This window comes from Odocoileus virginianus, chromosome 5 (assembly GCF_023699985.2).
Source record: "Odocoileus virginianus isolate 20LAN1187 ecotype Illinois chromosome 5, Ovbor_1.2, whole genome shotgun sequence".
Lineage (NCBI taxonomy): Eukaryota > Metazoa > Chordata > Mammalia > Artiodactyla > Cervidae > Odocoileus > Odocoileus virginianus.
The window spans coordinates 11,207,060-11,228,705 of record NC_069678.1 but is presented as its reverse complement, the minus strand read 5'-3'; the positions used below and the strand labels follow the sequence as shown (position 1 = coordinate 11,228,705).

Below are 21,646 nucleotides of genomic sequence, written 5' to 3'. Positions count from 1 at the left end.
TGCACCTCACCTCCACCTTTTACCTGTTTTACATATTTGGACTTCATATCATTTAGTTTGGGGCTTCCCAGGTGACTCAGTGGGTAAAGACCCGCCTGCCAATGCAGGACACATAAGAGATGTGGGTTTGATCCCTGGATTGGGAAGATACCCTGGAGGACGGCATGGCAACTCACTCCAGTATTCTTGCCTGGAAAATGTCATGGACAGAGGAACCTGGTGGGCTACAGTCCATGGCGTCACAAAGAGTCGAACACGACTGAAACAACTGAACACGTATACGTGCAATAGTTTAAGAAAAGGTTCTGTAACTAAAAGAAATTTTTAAAAAAATTTTAAAAACACTTATAATTAACCATGAAGATGGGAGAGTGTGATTTTAAAATACTGAAATGAGACAATACATTCAATACAAAATGATTTAAATCATAAGCATATGCATAGGAAGTCCTCAACTAATAGTGTTAGCCATTCTAAATAAATGTGCAGAAAAGTAACTCTCTGCTCTGAAAATCCTATTTTCCCAGTGCCTGATGGCATAAAATAGATATAAATGGGGACACACTGGGGCACAGGAAGTACAGTGGGGAGAATGGCCCTTTGAAGTTACAACATCCATCTAAAAAGATAGTATACCTTTTTCAACAGCACACTTAAATTTTTAAAAATTGTCACTGATATTGATGGAAAAATACTTAGAAAAATACTGTGCTTTGCTTGAGACACAAAATAAATGTACTAAAAATAAAAAGATGGTGACCGGTTGGTGGGCTTTACTGCCTCCATCTGCCTCTCATTCTATCCACTGTAATAATCTGGTCACCTCAATGGTCATGGCGGCCCAACCACTTTGGCACCCCAGGCTCCCACAGCATCTCTTGATGCTCATTTTTTCTTCAGCCGCACTGGGTCTTCGTTGCTGCGCGTGGGCTTTTCTCTAGTTGCAGGGAGCAGGGGCTACTCTTCATTGCAGTACACAGGCTTCTTACTGCGTGCTTCTCTTGTTGCAGAACACAGATCTAGGGTTCGTAGGCTTCAGTAGTTGTGGCACCTGGGCTCAATAGTTGCGGTTCCCGGGCTCTAGAGCACGGGCTCAACAGTCGTGGTACACAGGCTTAGTTGCTCTGTGGCATGTAGGATCTTCCTGGACCAGGGATCGAACCCGTATCTCCTGCATTGGCAGGGGGATTCTTTACCACTGAACCACCAAGGAAACACCTACTGATACTCTTCTCTTGACATGGGGGACTTTTGGAAATAGTGTGATTTTTCATTGTTTGAAATTAACTGGCCTCTTTCCAAATAAATTAGCCTTATATGGGAGGATGGAAACTCATCAGGCTAGGAAATAAATAACTGCTATGTTCTCTGCACAGAGCACTGTGCCTTCAGGGACTCTGGTTGTGTAGCAACCAGCCAGTGTACAAGCACCATGAGCACATTAGCAAATTAGGTCTGTGATGAGCACTGTGGCCGATTCCCAGCCTAACACTTCTCTCCTAGTAGTTAACAGCACAGCAAGATGGCACCGCTTGCTGGGGGGCCACCGGCCAACAGTGGACTTATAGGACGGGGCCCACCTCTTAGCTGACCTCAGGCTGGCACAGTGGGCAGGCACTCTCGGGACACCAGTCCTTGTCCTGTCTCTGCTATTAACGAAGTATGCGTTCCTGGGCAAGTCAGCTTACCTCTCATTGCTGTTGTTCAGAGTTTGACTAAATGACCCCTAAGGCCCTATCCAAGAAGCATAAGCTGTGGGTTTGAACCTTAGCCTCACCCTTATTAGCTGCAATCACTCTACTTTCTTTCAGCTTTAATTTCCTCATCTGTCAAGTGGAAATCATGATGACATTTACTCTACAGGACCTGCAGTGAGTTATGAGAAAGACCTTTTGAAGCCCTAATGATATAGAAATAAAAAGAGAACACAGAAGTACATGTCTGAGGTAAGGCAAGGAATCCCTTAGAACAGGGGTCTCCAACCTCTGTGATCTAATGCCTGATGATCTGAGGTCCAGTTGATGTAATAGTAATAGAAATAGAGTGCACATAAATGTAATGCACTTGAGTCATCCTGAAACCACCCCCTATCCTCTGGTCCATGACTGTCTTCCACAAAACTGGTCCCTGGTGCCAAAAAGGTAGAGGATCACTGCTCTATAGGGTCTCTGGTGGATCATAAGAAAGTCCATCTGAAACCCAGGTGATATAGATACAGAAAGAAGAGGTGTCTGAGGTGAGGCAAAGAATCCCTTAGAAGGGAGTAGGAAGACCTCTGAAAGCTGGCAGGGCCCCTCTCTGGCCCAAAGGTATAAAAGACAGTGAGTTCTCGGCTCCTCTAGGGAGTTGCTCTTTAAGAACCTTATCTTCTGCACACCCTTAGAACAGCTTACTTGCTATGTCATTGAAAAATCAAAGCAAAAACAACCTCGAACACAGTTTGAGTTGTTATCTTCCTCATCTTCCAACCCAGACCACTTTGGTGGCTGAGCTATTCCGGGGTCACTGTGAGACTGTGAGTCTCCAATCCACTGTGAGACTCCAAAGCTGTCTGCCAAAGTCTTACCCCTCCTTCCCAAACACCTCAAAGACCACCTCTCACAATCACCGGGTAGAATCCTTGCAAGTTACAAACAAGGAAAAAGACAGGAAAAATAGAAAAAAGTAGGATGGAATTTCTCCTCTCCTTATATTATCATTGGAATTAACCACCATCCAAAGCCAGATCCCAGCCTCATCTCCTTTAGGGCGTCAGCATATGCAAAATTGCCAGTTCCTGCAGTAAAATCGTGAACACTGGAAGTTTTCTTTGTTGCCCAGTCATTGGGAGCACTGTTAGGTGACTTCTCTGCAAGCTTGGGAATGAATGGCAATACCAATGACTGCGTGGAAAGAGACTGGGATGATTTCGCATGGCACTACAGTGATCAGAGCACCAACAAAGCCCTCACGATGACTGAAGAAGGGCGCTAGGATAGGACATTTAAAGGTGACCCACTAGGTCTGCTTATTTTCAAATATAGAATATCCCCAAGGAGGTAGTCTAGCCAGGCACTTCGGAGTTACCATGCACTTCTGTTGTGGTGCTTCTCAAGTGGTACTTTACTCATTTTAGTCTGTGGCTCTTAGGAGAGGAAGGGTATGTTCATATTCCAATCCCAAAGCCTAAGGTGTTTCTTCACTGTCTAACACACACTTTCACAACCAGGCTTTCCTGCCTCTTCTTCTCCCTCTCAGGCCACTCCTTCTCAGTCCCTTTCTCAGCTCCTCCTCTTCACAATATTCCGGTTGTACTCCACAGATGACATTCTTGGCCCCATCTTCTCCCATGGCCCCAACTACCATCTGCCTGGTGGCAGTGATCTGAATGGCCTCCCAAACTTGCCCACTTGGGGTTTCCCCAGTGGTACCAACATGTAAGCATTGTTTTTCTACTTGGTTGTCCTGCTGAAGCCAGAAACTTGAGAGTCAGACTTGATTCCTTCCTCTCCTTCATCCTTCCCATCTAAGCTGTCATCAGATCTTGTCCATTCTATCTCTAAAATATATCTGGAATCAACCCATGGCCACCATCCTAGTGCTGGTAAAGCTAGATTTGAAACCTGATAATGCTGCAGGGCCACCCCAGGTCCCTTCTTACCTCAGGATGATGCCAATGCAAAGGAGGGTCCCGAAGGCCAGGCTTCCTCCAGCCACCAGGAACGTGGGCAGCGGTACCACGGTAGAATCTTGCACTAGAAAAAAAAAAAAAGTAAGAGGGAGAGAAAGAAGAGGAGGAAGAGGAGCAGAGGAAAGAAGGGGAAAAAAAAACAAACCACTCAGCAGGTGCTGTCAAAACCTCAAAAGAACCTCACCCCTGGAGGAGGAAACAGCTCTGCCTGACAAACTTGCCAGTGTTCTGGCCAAAGCCAACTCTAGAAGGTCTCCCCCAGCACAGTCTGACAGACCCCAGGATGCCACCACGTAGCAAGAGACACACCTCCAGCTCAGAGCTTCTGAGCCTGCGGCCAGCCACAGACTCCCACTCACTTTCAGAGCGGCTTTTCTAGCGGCACTCAGCCGGCCCCACAAGGCACAGGGGCATGCAAGAGGCAGAGCCTTAGGGGACCTCATTGAAGCAGCTCCTGGAGGCTCAGATGCTTTAAATCAAGTGTTTGGGTGCAGCTGTCCCCACTGGATCATCACTTCTCACCTGTCTCCCCAGTTGGTACGCAAGCCCCAGCCACCTGAATTTCAGTCCATCTTTCTCACGCATGTTCCCTCTCCTGTGCATGCGTTCTCTTCTCCCCGAGAATGCGCGTCCACCTGCGCTGTATCCCTTTCCCTTTGCTGGCCAGTCCCCCTCCTTGGCCTTTGAATCTCACATGAGATGATGGCACTCGCTTTGAGAAGTGATCCTGCTCACTGGCCCACCTTACACTCCCCCAGCTCCACCTCCAGCCTAAACTCCCTGAAAGCAGGGACCATGTGTGTCTTTTTCACTTTTAACATTCCAGCTCCTCACGTGGTGCCTTGCACAAAGCAGGCCCACCAAAATATTTCATTGAATGAATGCAAAACAAACTAGCTTCACAAACAACCATGTCCTTCCAGAGAAAGCTCCTTCCCATGGCTGCCAGAGACAGCGCCAGGACTAGACAGAGTAATCTGAACAAAATCAGCATTCCCTTCCACTGAAAATGCAGATACTGGCAGTCTCATGGACTTGGGAGTCAGGCTCCTCCACCCTAAATGGTACCCACTGCTGATAAAGATGTAATGCCAGACATCACTCAAGGTGTCTAGCAGATGCAGGCTTTGCCTTGAGCCCAAACTGTAGTAGGCACTGACCAGGACAGGCATCTCCCAGCGTGTCCTAGGTCTCTTGGCAGAGACAGCCATTTCGTGTATGCTTGGCTTACTCTTTCACTAATACTTCATCATCTTTTGTATTTGTTCCTTCCTTCATTCAACAAATATTTATTGAGTGTCTGTCATGTGCCAGGCTTTGTGCTAAGCCTCAGGGATACAGGTAATTGGATGACAGAAAGACTCCTGGCTTCCTGGATCTTACATTCTAATCAAGGGAGACAGATAAACAAATACCTACCTAATAAGATGTCAGCACTGACAAAGGCAATGATGGAAAACAAAGCATAGGAAGCAGAGCGTGCCAGTAGCGGGTTCTGTCAAATTGGGTGATCGGGAAGGGCCTCCCCAGGCGGGGAGCATTTGAGCAGAGGCCTGGATGTATGAAAGGGCTGTCCCAGGGGAGGTCGGGAGAAGAGCATCCAAGCAGAGCAAGCAGTGGGTGCCAAGGCCATGAGGTGAGCACGTGTGGACATGAGGAAGGCAGAGCGGATGAGAGAGAGAAAGGAGGAGGTGAGACCTAAAGATCAGGGCCTGACTTCATGGAGACTGGGGCCTTTGTTAGGTCCTCGGCTTTTACTCTGGGAGACAAGATGATGTTGAGCCAAGAAGAGCTTAAATTTGTGTTTTAAGAGTCATTCTGGCTTTTTGCTGGAAAAGAGTCAGTTGGGGCTTAAGACAAAAGCCAGGACAGACACCCAGTGGGTTAGTGGCTGACTCCATGCTCCCAGTACAGGGAGTCCGAGTTCAAGCCCTGGGCAGGGAACTAAATTCCACATGCCACAACTAAAAAGAACCCAGGTGCCACAGCTAAGACCTAGCATAGCCAGATAAATAAATAAATAAATAAATAAAAATAAATATTAAAACAAAAGACTAAAAGCCAAGAGACCAGCAGGCAGACCCTAAAGTCCTACTGGAGAAAAGATAGCAATGGCTGGGCCAGGTGTTGGCAGTGGAGGGGGTGAGAAGTGGTCAGCTCCTGGACAAACTTCAGGATACAACTGACAGGACCTGCTGAAGGACTGGACATGGGATGAGGCTTAGAAGAGGAAGCCTGTCTTTCCTCCCAGCCCCAGCAACCCAGAGGATGTGCTGTCTTTACTGAAATGAGGAAGAAGGATGAGAACAGATTTGGGTTGAAGAGGCGGGGAGGCATCAAGCATTCTCTTTCAGACACATTAAGTCAGAGTTTTAGTAGGTATCAGGTGGACACGTCACCTAGGTAGTTGGATACACCAGTCTGGCTGAATCTTCTTGGGAAGGTCAGAGACAGGGCTATACATCTGGGAGCCATCAGCCCACAGACGGTCTTTAAAGACACAGGGCTGGATTAGACAGATCATCGGTGAGCATCGGTAGAGAAGACTCAAGGGTTCTTCTTCACAGTATGCCCTGAACTGCTTGCTGCCCCAGCCGCCTGCTGTCCCACCCACATCATTCAAGGGTCATTCAGATGGCGCCTCCTCTGTGAACGTTCTGTGATTCCCACTTTGCTTTCCCTCTGGCTCCCTTTTGGCCACATTCCACTCTCTGCAGCTTACTGCTTTACTCTTTGCCAGAGCCTGCCTGCTGGACGGTAGACTCCGGGAGAGCAGGGATGGGTTCGACTCCAAGCTCCCAGCTGTGCAAGCAGAGCTTAGCCCCAGGTGTCTGGCAGGTCCCCCTAAGTGCACTGCACTAGGTAGGGCTTTGCAATAGGATGACAGGGCACGGGCAGCCAGGTGCGGCAGGAATCTGCCCAGTTAAAGGTATGGAGGCCAAGGACGCCCTCAGAAAGCCCAAGAGCTACCAGGTGAATGTGTTCAGCTACTGAGCCTCCAGAGCCTGGACTCCATGAGTCCCATCCATATATTAATAGTAAAGCAAACACAGGACCTGGGATCTTTTCCTTTTCTTTTTTTTTTGGCTGTGCTAGGTCTTGGTTGCTGTGTGAGCTTCTCTCCAGTGTGGCAAGTGGGGGCTACTCTCTAGTGCGGTGCGCCGGCTTCTCGTGGCAGCAGCTTCTCTGGCTGTGGAGCGCGGGCTCTAGGGCACTTGGGCTTCAGGAGTTGCAGCTCCCAGACACTCAAGCACAGACTCAATAGTTGTGGTGTACAGGTTCAGTTGCTCTGCGGCACGTGGGTTCCTCTAGGATCAGGGATCAAACTCGTGTCTCCCCAGTGGATCATGCATTGGCAGGGGGACGCTTTACCACTGAGCCACCAGGGAAGCCCTGGTTGGGATCTTTCTTGATGCAAATGTTACTAAGTTTCCCTAGTCTTACAGGTACAAGGAATCAGAAGCATTGGAATGAAGGGCTTCCCAAAGATTTATTTCATTCCTCAAAGTGTATTCTGGGCCAAAAGTGACACAGTTTACTGATCTTACTCTTCTTATGGTCCCTTTACTATATCTTAGCTAATGATATCAAACTTGGAAGTATAAAGTAATCAAAGACTATTTCTGCCATCGATCCTTTTCATTAAGCAGACCAGCCCTCTGCCAACACTTCCAAAAAGAAAGGACTTTCTGCAGAGACAAGTTCTTCTGTGCCCCATAAGCAATAGAAACACAAAAATATCCAGTCCTTACCTGGGAGACTGGTTGTTTTTGAAGAGTCTTTGGAGAAAATACTTGAATTATCTTCAGTAGTAGTAGATGCCTAAAAGAAACATTCCTCACTGTGAGCCTCTTTCTGCAGATTCCACCATCGTTCAGGACCCAGCTTGGGCACTATCTCCTCCTTCACCTCCTGCCTGATCCACCCATGGCATTCCTTTCTCTAGCTCATGGATCTCTCCTTGTCTGACCTGTCACTCTCAACTTACTTATATCTATAGCTTGCCTACTCGGGATGGGGATTTCTTTCCACATGGCTCTCCACCAGGAGCTTAAGGGCACACCCCTTCCACAGAGGAGATACTCAATAAATAACCTGAAACAGCAGATGTATTATGGGTCTGGTGCCAGGGCGTGGGTACTACCACTTACTGGGAAAAGCTCAAGCTAGAATCTTGGATCCACCTCTTACTAGTTATGGAATGCAGGGAAAATTTCTTAATCCACGTGGGCATCACTTTTCCTCCCTTGTAGGCATGACCATGGGCTTCCCAGGTGGTGCCAGTGATAAAGAACCCGCCTGCCAATGCAGGATACATAAGAGATGTGGGTTAAACCCCTGGATTGGGAAGATCCCCTGGAGGAGGGCATGGCAACCCACTCCAGTATTCTTGCCTGGAAAATCCCATGGACAGAGGAGCCCAGTGGGCTATAGTCCTTGGGGTCGCAAAGAGTCAGACATGACTGATCAGCACAGGCATGATCACTCGGGCACCCAAATCTTGGTGATGATAAGGATCAAATGAGGAAGGAGATGCCAGGCTTAGAGCCTAGTGAGGCGTGGCAAGTTCTCAGCATCAGTTCCCTCCACCCTCCAGCCCCGTGAGTGTGGGCTTCACCCTGGAACTGTTTTCGCTGGTGCCTGGACAGTCCTACATCCAATATGGCCAAGATGCAAGACCCTGGCTCCTTCCCCATGCTGCCCAGCTCCAGGGGTGGCTGAGCCTCCCCGCTTAGCATTGAGGGAATTAAGGACCAGGAGAGGAGATGTAGTTGAATGGGAAATTGGATTACACAAGGATTTGTTAAGCAGCTTCAGAGGTAATCCTCTTTTCAGAAAATTATGACACCAGGAGTCCATAGGGGAAGAGCACAGATACACAAGCTAAGCTACTGGTGATGCCCAGAGGTACAGAGATGAAACAGCAGCCACCAGACACACAGAACTCAGTGAGCCTGGCCAGAACCGATCCACATGTTACGCAGCCCACGTCTCTGGGACGAGAGAACCGCACATCCCCTGCTTTACATAGGTGTGCGTTTAGGCTAGTTGCTCACAGCCATGTTTCTGGTAAGTGGTAGAGGTGCAATTGGGGTCAACTTCTGCCTGATGCCAGCCCACAGCCCTTAACTCTAGGTGCTGTTGCCATGACCCTTTTCTAAGAACATGAGCTCACCTGCATGGAGGTGGGCAGCTTGGTCGTAGCAGAACTCCTGGACTCTGTGGATAGAAAAGTCATTATTAATGAGTCATGAAACCTGAAGTCCTGACTGATGGGATAAAATTAATCACAATGAATCTTACGCTGAAAACAAGCAAGTATCCACCCCAAAGGACTAGCCATATAAATTCTGATATAATCATACATTGCAATAGTCTTTAAAAATATTTTAGAAAATATAAGTTATATGAAAAATGTAAGACAAGAAAAAGCCTGTATAGTGTGATCCAAAGTTTTGCATTCGGTGTCCTAAGTTGCTTCAGTCATGTCCAACTCTTTGCGACCTCATGGACTGTAGCCTGCCAGGTTCCTCTGACCATGGGATTATCCAGGCAAGAATACTGGAGTGAGTTGCCATTTCCTTCTCCACAGGGATCTTCCTGACCCAAGGATCGAACCCAAGTCTCCTGCGACTCCTGCATTGCAGGCAGACTCTTCACCACAGAGGCACCTGGGAAGCCCATGTTATATGATATACTATAATATATATTCTGAATACTCATTCTTCACTAAGGGTGAAGCTGAAGCTCCAATAATTTGGACACCTGATGCAAACAGCGAACTCATTGGAAAAGACTGTGATGCTGGGAAAGACTGAAGGCAGAAGGAGAAGAGGGTGACAGAGAATGAGATGGTTGAATGGCATCACCAATTCAATGGGCATGATCTTGGGCAAACTCTGAGAGATAGTGAGGGACAGCAAAGTCTGTCATGCTGCAGTCCATGGGGTTGCAAAGAGTCAGACTTGACTTGGCAACAGAACAACAACAACAAATATATATTCATACACAGAAAGAAAAAAAAAAGGAAGGGTATACAGCGCCAGATATAAGCACCATTAACATTTTAATCTCCTTTATGCTCCTTTTTGCAATAAAAATATTTATCTAAACAACAGATTCTCTAGGACTTTGCTGGTGGTCCAGTAGCTAAAACTCCACACTTCCAATGCAGGGGGCTCAGGTTCGATCCCTGGTCAGGGAACTGGATCTCCTATGCTGCAACTAAGACCGGGCTCAGCCAAATAAATAAATACATTTTTTAAAATTATGTAACAACAGACTCTCACTGCCTGGCTAGATTTAATATACTGTGCCCAAGAGAGTGGACTGGGCACCCTCCCGGGCCCCTCCCCTTCCATGGGAACCACATTGCTGCAGAAACCCCCAAGGCTACAGAAGGGCAAGTATCAAAGCGAGAACGCTGACACGAGGCCTGACTCAGCCGCAAACATGGGCCCGAGGGACCAGGCACTGAATGCTCTGGAGTTTAAAATATTTTCTTTTCAGTTCATCATTTTTCCATCAAGAAATTAAAAATACCACAGAACCAGTTTATACAAAGATGTCGAGCCTCCCTGAGTCGGGAGTAGAAAGACTAGCAAGGGGCTGGAGGAGAGGGTGACCCTTCTTCTGCTCAGGACAGAAATTTCCAGAAGGGGCGTGCCTTCCCCAGGAGGGGAAAAACACCACACACTAGCAGCACTGGAAGGGACACAGGAACATGTTCACCCTCCGCGTTGTACAGAGCCCATAGAGGGAAAGCAACTTCTCCAAGGTCACAAAGCAACTTAGCCCCAGATCAACCTTGGATAAATGGGAGGGACACAGTCTCTTATTCTTTTGTGTTCTTCCCAGCCCAACCAAACAGGGAACAATTAGACTCATAGCAGGGGATGACTGAAGGATTAAAGGAGGGTATGGGGATGCTAGAATGAAAGCTAAAACCAGAAGACAGGGACAACTCTACAAGGAAATATGGTTGACCGCGGATGGTCATTCAGTCCAGTTCTTAAACCCAGACATGTTCAGATTCATCAGTGGTCTTTTAGGTCCAATCCTTGACCTATAGCCTCAGAATCACCATGGTGAGTTTCAGCCATCAGGGCCTTTAAAAGATCCCTCAAACCCAGAAAGATATTTCAGGAAGAAAAGGAGACCAGTATACTTTTGACCCTCAGCTCTGATCCCCAACATGATATGAGGTCCAGAAAAGGATGTGTAACCTTTGGTGGCTCAGATTTCCAGAGATAAAGTAGGAATTTTCTCTCAAATAACCCAGGATGTTACCAGACTGAACAAAATTTTTCCAACACATAGTTAAGATTGTTTTATATAACAAGACTTTTTAAAAACCTCCCTAGATGACAACAGTGTTAGTCTCTCAGTTGTGTCTGACTCTATGCGGCCCTATGGACTGTAACCTGCCAGCCTCCTCTCTTCATGGGATTCTCAGGTAAGAATGCTGGAATGGGTTGCCTTTCCTACTTCAGGATAGATGACAACGGGAACTCCTGCCTCAGACCATTTGTCCCCTGAGATGGAAGGTATATTGCTATTACTAATAAACATTTCCATTTTACAGAAGAAACTAGGGCTCAGGGGAAAATAAGTTTAATAATAATATTACTAATGCTAACTGCATACTAATAAAATATCACTAGTACTTCTACCATTGACCTTGGTGGACGCTCACTCTACTCCAGTTCCAAGTAGTTCTTTGCCTACGTGATGTTCATAGTATCTTACAAGGCAGGTACTATTATCACAGGTTTACAGACACAGAGGCTCAGGAAGGCTATAAAACGTTAGCAACATCAGAGAACACATTTTTTCCGTTTAGACAAGAGTATTTTATATTTCCTAGTGTTTCACTGCAGCGAGCATGTGGAATGAAAGAGGGGAAGGAACTGGCATTCCCTGGCTTCCATATGCCCCTGTGTGCCAGGAAGTAACTGGCATAGGACAGTGGTGGTGGTAATGAGACCATAATGTCAAATGTTTGACATTTACTGAAGGTTTACTATGTGCCAGGCACCATCTTACCTATAATACTTTACACAAACTAACTAATTTAATTCTCACAACAGTACTCTGAGTATTCTGAGATCGGTATTAGCATCACTCTCACTTTACAGATGGGGAAAATGAGGCACAGGGAGGTTAGAAAGCTTGCCTGAAGTTTTGTAAGAAATAAGTGTTAAAGCTTTCTGACTCCGAGAATAAACTTTTTTCCACTTTATTTAAAAAAAATCATCTCTAGATTGCACATTTCTCAAATTCAAGGGCTGTATCTTACTCATCTTTGTAAACACTACTTAACACGAGCCTGCATCTTGCTGAAAAACTGTGTAATTAGTAAAATTTCAATTATGGAAAATCACCTGGGAAAAAAAAAGACTGATATCTTAACATCCAACACTGAGTGCGTCCCCATATTAATATTTCCAGATTGGACGATGTACTTTCAAATTCATAACAAAGTGAGTGAATGGATGACTATATCCAGTAAGTGAGACTGAGAGAAACTACCTGTGAGTTTTTTCCACATGAGTTTTTAAAACAAAAGACTTATTTCTGTTCATTTGAAAATGGGTTTGGGTTTGCTTACTTGGGTTTTGGAATAGAGAAATGCGATACAAAAGATGGCAGAGGCCCTCATACCAGATTTGTAGCTTTGGTCAAGGCACTCAACTTCTTTTAGACCTTGTTTCTTTGTTTCTAAGGAAGGGGGTGGCTTCCTTCTACACAGGTCACCTCAGATCACAGGCTAAAGGACCTAGCACATGCCCAGCACACAAAAACATCTGTTTAAAAACTGACTCTAAATTCAGAACACAGAACATAAAACATTTTCTAACACAATACTTTTAAATTGTATATCATGACCAGTTAAAATACGGGCTACTAGGCTCCAGGCTTGGAGTACAGAGGGGGAACACAGGAGGGGGCAGGGATAAGAAGAGGCCGAAGAAAGAAAAAGGAAGATGAAGGAATGAGGGGAGAGGGACAAACCACAAAGCCATTCATTCATAGAGGGGCGTGGGGTGGAGACACAGGGACCCACAAGCTGAGCGGCGCGCCAGGCAGCGCCTCCACTCTGAACTACACACCTTCCCTCACAACCTGTAAACCACCAACCAGAAAGCTCATCATGGTTCCTCCACTCAGACGGTAAAGTGTCTGCCTACAATGTGGGATATCTGGGTTCAATCCCTGGGTCGGGAAGATCTCCTGGAGAAGGAAATGGCAATCCACTCCAGTATTCTTGCCTGGAAAATCCCATGCACGGAGGAACCTGGTAGGCTACAGTCCATGAGGTCGAAAAGAGTCGGATATTACTGAGCAACTTCACTTTCACTTTTTTCCATTTGTGCAGAAAAACAAATAAGCCAAAAACCTCACACTGAGGAGCTGACAACCTCCTGAGGAGAAATAAATCACCTCTACCCGGGCCCCAGCACCACCCAGGACAGTCTGTGGAGAAGTCTACTAGTCTGAGGCCAAATGAGAAAAAGCAAAGTGGATAGCTACATAGCTTAAGTGTCTTCCTTCTGAGATTAAGCCCTTCTTTTTTTTTTTTTTTTTTTTTTGGCCAAGCCCTTGTTTGATCCTCTTACGAAATGAGTGACGGTCAGTGGGAATAGCTACTTTTTACTTGGGCTTCCTTGATGCTTAGATGGTAAAGAATCTGCCTGCAATGCAGGAGACCTGGGTTGGATCCCTGGGTCGGGAAGAGTCCCCTGGAGAAGGGAACCACAACCCACTCCAGTATTCTTGCCTGGAGAATTCCATGGACAGAGGAGCCTGGCAGTCGAACATGACTGAGCGAATAAGCACAGCAGAGCACTTTTTACTTAACCATTTAATTTTAGGTCCTTACTTAGCAAACTGAAAAGCTGGTGACCTTCTTGTGTACCCAAAATTCTCTTTGAAATTTTACAGAAATCCCAGGTAACTTTCAGCTATGCACAGAAATGGAGCAGGTAGGGAGGGTGTGGAAGGAAGTGATGCAGTGGTGGGCCCGGAAAGAAGGTGGATGAAGAGGCAGACATGAGTGCCACAGTGCTGGTCCCACCGGAGGGGAAGAGGCGAGTGAGGGCCAGGCACGAGCGGTGGTGGGCAGGCAGCCGGAGAAGGCCCTCTGCTCCAAGCTCAGGAGTTTGAGCTTCACCTGGAAGTTAAGGGGCGTCATGGCTGTAGACCAGGGAGCAGCATTCAGGCTTGTGATTTAGAAAGATGCCCATAGCAGTGGCGTGGAGGACACCTGGTGCTCTCTCACCAGAGACAGAATTCAGTTTCAGGGATCCTTGTAGGAATTCTGTTGAGGGACATCCCTGGGTCCAGCGGCTAAGACTCTGCACTCCCAATGCAAGGGGCCCACATGCTGCAACTAAGACCCAGGCACAGCTAAATAAATAACAAAGAGAATCCTGCCAACATGGGATAAGAACCTGAGCCAACGGGCCTGGTGCACTGGGAAGACCCAGAGGGATCGGGTGGAGAGGGAGGTGGGAGGGGGGACTGGGATGGGGAGTACATGTAAATCCATGGCTAATTCATATCAATGTATAACAAAAACTACTGTAATGATGTAAAGTAATTAGCCTCCAACTAATAAAAAATTAAAAAAAAAAAAAAAAGAACCTGAGCCAAGGGAGAGGGTGGTCTGGCCTGCCATCCTGGGCATGTCCTGGCTCAGAGAGCGGGCTGGATGGTAGCGTCCATCGCCAGACAAAGAACACAAGGAGGTCTGTGGTCCAAGCTCTGGGCAGAGTAGAGACAAGAATCCAGAGCTCAAGGGACAGATGTAGCCTGAAACACAGGCGAATTGCTAGCATCTGGAATATACTTAACATGTGCCAGGCTGGGTGTGAACGGCTATCCAGCGGGTTAGTCCTCTCAACCCAGTGAGGCAGGGGTTTGGTTTGGAAGTTTTGAAGCAGGCATATCATTCCCATCTGAAAACTGAGCAAACCTGGGCACTTCTCTAAGGTCCTACCGGGAAGGGGGCAGTGCCAGCAACCAGAGCCCAGCCCACCCAGCGATGACCCCTGCACGCAGTGGACACGACAAGGCCGCGCTATGGAAGGGGCACGTGGAGGCGCCGTGGAAAACGGCACAACAGCAGAGCCAGGGGATGCCCAGGGAGGGGTGAAGGGGCACGATCTCTTCAGAAACATGTCCCCAAGTACTCTTTAACCTGCACAACTTCCGCTCGGGGCGTGCCGAGGGGAGGAACGCAGTGAAGTCCCCCAGTATGGGACGACTGGAGGGTCTGAGGTGATCGTATGTGGCTGAAGGGATCGGGCCAGGGAGGCCCATGTGCAGCCCAGCCTCCGGGTCGCCCAAAGGCCATGTGGACGCAAACCTCTAGCACCTCCTCAGCAGTGTGACTCCCAAGAATGGGTCCACACTGCTCACTACCTGTCACAGGTGGTTCTTAATATTTTCCAGGTGTCGGTGAGCAGGGTGTGAGAGAGAGTTAAAGGGATTCATGAAAGCAAGAAACAACCCTCTTATGCCTAACGGGCTTTTCCCTAGCATTTTGCCCCAGCTTGCTGTGCAAAGGGTCCGCAGGCTTGCTGGATGCCAGCCCTGCCAGTGCTGTCAGAGAAGACAAATGTGAGGAACTCCCAGCCTGCAAAGAGCAGCTGACCACGTCAATGTGTAACCTCTCCTTCCTGGCCGGACATCAGAGTGACATCAGCCCTGACAGGCAGGGACTCCACGATCACTGTGGCAGGTGCTGTTGGCCATCACCTGGCCTTCCTAGCCAGAGCAGGGGCCCCAGAACTGTGTGACTCACTGCCCGGCCCTCAGGCTGGGACCCCCGCTGCCTCGGCAAGACTGTGCAGCCAGGTCTCGGCCTCAAGGGGGCAGCACTCGCTGAAGCCCAGGCTCTTTACTCCCCTCCCCACACCTCTCCCCCTCACCCCCCCTCTCTTCAGGCCTTCCCACCGGCCCCACTCGGACACCCCACCCACGCACCTGTGCTCCTGCCGGGCCAATCCGCCCTGCGTTTGCGCACAGTCCATGTCCTTGCGCGTGCTGTTCCCGCTGCCTATAATCCCCATTCTCCACTTGGGAAACCCCTACAACACCCTCCCAGGCATAACGCAAATGTCACTTCCTCCACGAAGCTCTTCTTGCTCTTTCTAAACTGCCCGGACTGTGGTCTGCGCCACAGCCTTATCAATTTCAGTGGGATGCTACGCCAGCCCCTCCCCCAGCCCACCCCCGCACATTCTATCACTGGGAAAGCCTTTTCAAACACCCATTTCACATTCCCCTCTACATTCCGATTCAATGAGTCCAGGACTGTATCCAGGGCGGCAGTTCTAGGATGTCCACAGCCCCGCTCTTTATCCCAAGAGCCTTGGCCTCAACAGTTGTGGCCCACAGGCTTAATCGCTCCGCAGCACATGGGATACTTCCGGGGCCAAGAACCAATCAACACTGCACTCAAATTACTAATCCTCCTACATTTGCAGTACTAGTTATTATCTCTTAAGAAATGTTCTACTCTCTAAATTCATAAAAACTCTCCAAAGGGGACAAGACAGGTCACGTCATCTCCATTTTACAGAAGACTGAGGCTCTGAGAGGTAAACTAACCTTACCAAGGTCATACAACCCGATTTCCTGGTCCACTGTACTTCTCTTGGCCTCTGTGTCAGGACCTCCACACCTAGTCAGGGGCATCCTACCTGTCTGTGCTTTAGGGATGGAGGCAGGTCTTTGGGGCTAGAAAGCCCATCAATGTAGTATCTAGTGTACTGATATGTCCCAAACAGTCAAATAACTCTAAAACATATGTAACCTCAGTAAAACATACATAACCTCCCTCTCATTTTCCAGAAGCGCTCCCCAATTTCCAACCTAAACCCCTCTTGCCTGGGAATAATCCAGGTTCCTCTTGCTCTGCCCTCAGTGGAAAGGGGAGCAGCTGGTTTCCTCCCTTGGCTATATTCACCACTGGGGTTTTGAAGACCTTCCCCTCAAAACCCACACAGATACAGAATAGGAGCTCAAACCCTTCAGCTGCTTATGTGAGAAGTGGTCAAGAGAGTTCTGTCTGAGCTTACGTGATCACTGTAGCAAGTCACAGAAACACAGGACCTGAGGTTGAACAGTCAAAGACATGTGCCTACCGCACCGTCCTCCACTGGCCGGAGAATACAACAATTAAAAGAGGAACAACCACAGATGAGACCAGCTTTGAGGGAAGGTCACCAGACAGGTAAGGAATCCACAAGCCATCCCATTTTAACAGCCTGGGAACAGAAGCACAAGCAGATGCCAGTCCCCTGGAAATTCCAGAAGCATTCAGAGAGAGCAGACTAGCAGACTTACCAGGGATTACCCTGGAGACCAAGGCCCAGTGAGACCAGAGTTGGGTTCACATGAGAAAGAATTTTCTACTTGAATAGATAGTTCTCCCAAAAAGATATACAAATAGCCAGTAAACACATGAAAAGATCCTCAACACCACTACTTATTATGGAAATGCAAATCTAAACCACAATACCATTGTGGACACAGTGGGGGAAGGAGGGTGTGGGACAAACGGACAGTAGCATTGACGTATATAGACTACCATTGTGAAATAGAGAGCCAGCGGAAGCGGCTGTGGAGCAAAGGAACCCAGCTCAATGCTCTGTGATGACCTAAAGGGATGAGACAGGGGTGGGGCTGGGAAGGAGGCTCAAGAGGGAGGGAATATATGTATACTTAGAGCTGATTCACGTTGTTGTTGTACAGCAAAAGCTAACACAACTTTGTAAAGCAATTATCCTCCAATTAAAAGAAAACTCCACAATACCACACCCATAAGGAGAGGTATTAGGGAAGAAGAAAGGAAGAAAATACTAAGTGTTGACAAGGATATGAAAAAAATAAAAGCCTGCACATTGCTGATAGGAATGTAGGAATGTACAAAGGTGCAGTCCTTCAAAAAATTACAATAGAATTACCATATGGTATAGCAACTATGCATCTGGGTATATATTCCAAAGAACCGAAAGCAGACATCAAAACATATTTGTACAGCCATGTTCATAGCAGCATTATTCACGACAGTCAAAAAGTGGAAGCAAGCCATGTCCATCTACGGATGAATGGATAAACAAATTATGGTATATACATACAGTGGAATATTATTCAGCCTTAAAAGGGAAGGAAATTCTGACACAGGTTACAACAAGGATGAATCTTGAGAAAGTTATTCTAAGTAATACAAACTAGTCAAAAAAGACAAATACAGTATGATTCCACTTACATGAAGTACTTAAGAGCAGTCACACTCATAGAGACAGAAAGTAAAGCAGTGGTTGCCAGGCACTGGAGGTAGGGATAAATGGGAAGTTACTATTTAACAAGTATAGAGTTTCAGTTCTGCAAGATGGAAAGCGTTCTGGAGCTGGATGGTGGTCAAGGTGGCACAACAATGTGAAATGTTTAATGCCACTGAACCACATGCTTTAAAATAGTAAGTTGTAAGTTATTTGTGTTTTACCACAACTTTTAAAAAACGAAGAAAGAAAGAACTTTCTAACAAAACAAGATTTTCTAAAGCTATCTGTGACCATCCAAATTAAGTGCTTGGGATAAAAGGTAAACAGGTGCAGCCTGTATCCAGAACATTTCCACCACACAATGTTATAAATGATTCACTCCCCTCGCAAAGGCTCCTAAGGCCATATTAGTGTTTGGTATTCAGCATGTTTTGGCTCAAAGTATATACAAACCAAAGACAACTATGGACAGGTCAACACAATCTAGCCTGAAGGATGTTCTGATTTATTTAAATGACCTTTCTAAGTAGGATAGAGTAGTTAGACTTCCTTTCTTGTCCAGGTCTTATCAGGGAATAAACTTTTGAGGATAGGGTCCAATAGAAAGCTGCTTCCTGCTCTTGATGGGCAGAAGAGGGGACAGCAGCACCTGACTCTGCTTGAGCCTGCGCTTGACACTGCCTGCATCCAACTCAGAAGACACCCTAAGCCCCAAGCCCACTCCTCTGGCTCTCCCAGGACAGGAAGGACAAAGACTACATACTGCAAAGCCAGGGCAGAGGAAAGGCCATCTCATCACAGCATCCATTCTGGGGAAAGAAGGCCAGCCTATATATTGGTCTCCTGCAAGCCAGAGACAGAAGAAAGTGGCAGAAGACAGAAGAAAGGGCTGGGTCTGGACAACTTATATCATTTCTCTCCTCTCTTTTTTATCCATACATACTCAATAAAAAAATTTTTTTTCTTCTTTGCTGTGTCATGTGACAAGTGGGATCTTAGTTCCCTGACCAGGGATCAAATCCTAGTCTCCTGTACTCAAAAGTGTGGTGTCTTAACCACTGGACCGCCAGGGAAGTCCCTATTATTTTTTAACTGCCTAGTATTTAAGAACAACTAATTTGGTCCAGTTATACTGCAGGGCTAAAGAGATCTGACACAGAAGCAAACCTGGAAACCATTCTACAATAACACTGGGAACAGTGGAATGGGCTGCTAATGAGCTCTCCATCTCTGGAAGCATTTAAGCAGAGGCTGGGCTACCACTGTTTGGTTTGTAATCAGGGAGATTCCTGCACTGAATGTAGGTCTATTAAATCCTAATATTTCATAGGAAGGAGTGAAAAGATAATGTCTCCTATTATTTTCTTGGGGAAAAAAAAACACAGCCATGTTAGTTTGTTGTTCGGAGAGGAGGGGACAGAAGAACTAAAAACAGCTTCCTCTAGCGAGCAGGGCTGAAAATGGGAAGGGGTGGGTCAAGAGACACTGGTTATTATTATAAGCCCTTTTCTGCTTCTTTGCCGTGAGCATGTATTAATTTGATAAAAGTTTTAAAAGTTAAAAAAATAATTCCCATGGTTTAAAAAAAAACATTAGTCATGCAGTTGCTAAACAATACATTTTCCAAAAATATTTAATTACATGGGAATACTCATGAAATTTGATATATAAATACATAAATACATATAAATATACCTAGAAAAGGAAAGAAGTATAGTAAAATGTTCTCACTGGTTTTCTCTAGGTGATCAGAATACCGGGAATAATTATTCTTTGTATTTTCCTGGAATTTTTCACTAATCACAGTAATTACTCACAAATGATCATTATTACCTTTAACAATTTTTTTCAAGTAAAAAGCATTAGTAACTATGGTAAATTAGATATAGCTACAAGTTCTTCACCATTCTTCCCATCAAGTTGTGGAGTGGATCTCCCCTCTTGAGTCTAGGCCAGTCTGCTGGAAGATGACAGACCTCAAGGAGACCCGAGGGCCCCTCCACCAGCCAGCGTCGACCATCAGACGTGGTGAACTGAGGCCATCTTGGACAGTGCAGGCCTGATGCAGCTACTTTCTCATTCAGGCCAGACAGGCACAAGAGCTGCCCAGCTGACCATTTTTCAAAATCTTGAGCAGATAAATGGTTGTTGTTGTTTAGCTGCTAAGTCATGTCCAAATCTTTTGCAACCCCATGGCCTGTCCTCTCTCCATGGGATTATCCAGGCAAGAACACTGGAGTGGGTTGCCATTTCCTTCTCCAGGGGATCTTCTCAACCTAGGGATCAAACCTGCATCTCCTGCATTGTAGGTGGATTCTTTACCACTGTGCCACGAGGGAAGTTGGACTTGTTACATCCATCCTAAGTTGCTTCAGTCATGTCTAACTTATTTGCAACCCTATGAACTATAGCCCACCAGGCTCTTCTGTCCATGGGATTCTCCAGGCAAGAATATAGGAGTGGGTGCCATGCCCTCTTCCAGGGAATCTTTCTAACCCAGGGATCGAACTTGTGTCTCTTACATCTCCTGCACTGACAGGCAGGTTCTTTACCACTAGCACCACTTGGGAAGACTTTACACAGCAACAGACAATTGATATAATAACAAAGCTGACACGCTCAATTATCACATACCTGTCCAAGGGATGCCGGTGACCTCGGGGCTCCACTCGCTCCACAAGCCATTCCTAAATTCCTCCTGGGCCCGAAGCTGCACCACATGCCTCATGCCACTCAAGGCATCATGGATGATGCAGTGATACTGGAGATCCTTGATCTGTGGGTGAGAGGCACAATGGCCTCTGGGGTGGAACCTAAGCGGCACCTGTTAGCTCCACAGGGGCCTTGGAGTTCTCAGACACCCCCAGTCCTTCAGGTACTCCCTCTTTCAGGCCCAGTGGACAACTCAGCTGGGCAGGAGGCTCACAACAGGTGAAGTTGCCCTCGGGGCCAGCAGGAGCAGAAGCTAAGTCACTACCCCTGCCCCCAGGCACCACAGAAACCTGCAAGCACACCCTTGACTTGCAGGCAGCCCATTTCTCCCCCCAGGTCACACTCTCGCCCTCAGAAATTGGCCCATAAAGAGGAAATTGGCTTAAGTGAGGCAGCCAAGGCTCAGAAAGGTTCCGGGACTTTGGAAAGGCCATGCAGGTAGTGAGCAGCTGACCAGGACCCAAAACTCACTTTTTTCTTTCTAGGACCCATTCTACCACCCCCTGAGTATCTATGGACTCTTTACTGTCCAAGAGGAAAAGAAAAATTTACCATCAGTGATGTGAATGTCTTCGACTGTTCAGTCCGGTATCGGAGCTCAAAGTGTAGCCTGTAGAAATATGAGTTCCAGGAGGGGGGGTCTTGCCAGGTGACACTGAGCCAGCGGGGGCTTCTGTCCACGGCGCGGACCGTGATGTTGACGGGTGGGTCGGGCTGCACTGTGGGAAAAGGGAGCGCGGCTCCTGTGCGGCGGCAAGCGCGGTGCAAAGGAGGGACCCGGGAAGACGGCAGGCCCCCAGCAGGCAGGACCCCACCTCCAACCCCCGACCACGTCCCCCCCACATGCCTGCCACAGTCAGACCCCAGGCGGGTACAGCACGAAAGGCTTTACCAGCTCTCCAAACCCTTCACCAGGCCACTCCAAAAAGTGCATGAGGAACATTAAATTAAAAACAAAGAAACAGCT

At 47.2% G+C, this 21,646-nt stretch overlaps 1 protein-coding gene across 1 annotated transcript in view; it reads right to left on the bottom strand.

Annotated features, from left to right (window-relative positions):
- The window catches only part of IL6R (interleukin 6 receptor), a 53,820-nt gene that overhangs the window by 6,503 nt on the left and 25,671 nt on the right, over positions 1–21,646 (bottom strand). The window contains exons 5-9 of the mRNA XM_020887383.2: positions 21,232–21,398; positions 20,602–20,743; positions 8,847–8,890; positions 7,423–7,492; positions 3,641–3,734 (exon numbers count right to left, since the gene is read on the bottom strand). Coding sequence (XP_020743042.2) covers positions 3,641–3,734; positions 7,423–7,492; positions 8,847–8,890; positions 20,602–20,743; positions 21,232–21,398 — 517 coding nt within the window. The remainder of the gene's footprint in view (positions 1–3,640; positions 3,735–7,422; positions 7,493–8,846; positions 8,891–20,601; positions 20,744–21,231; positions 21,399–21,646) is intronic.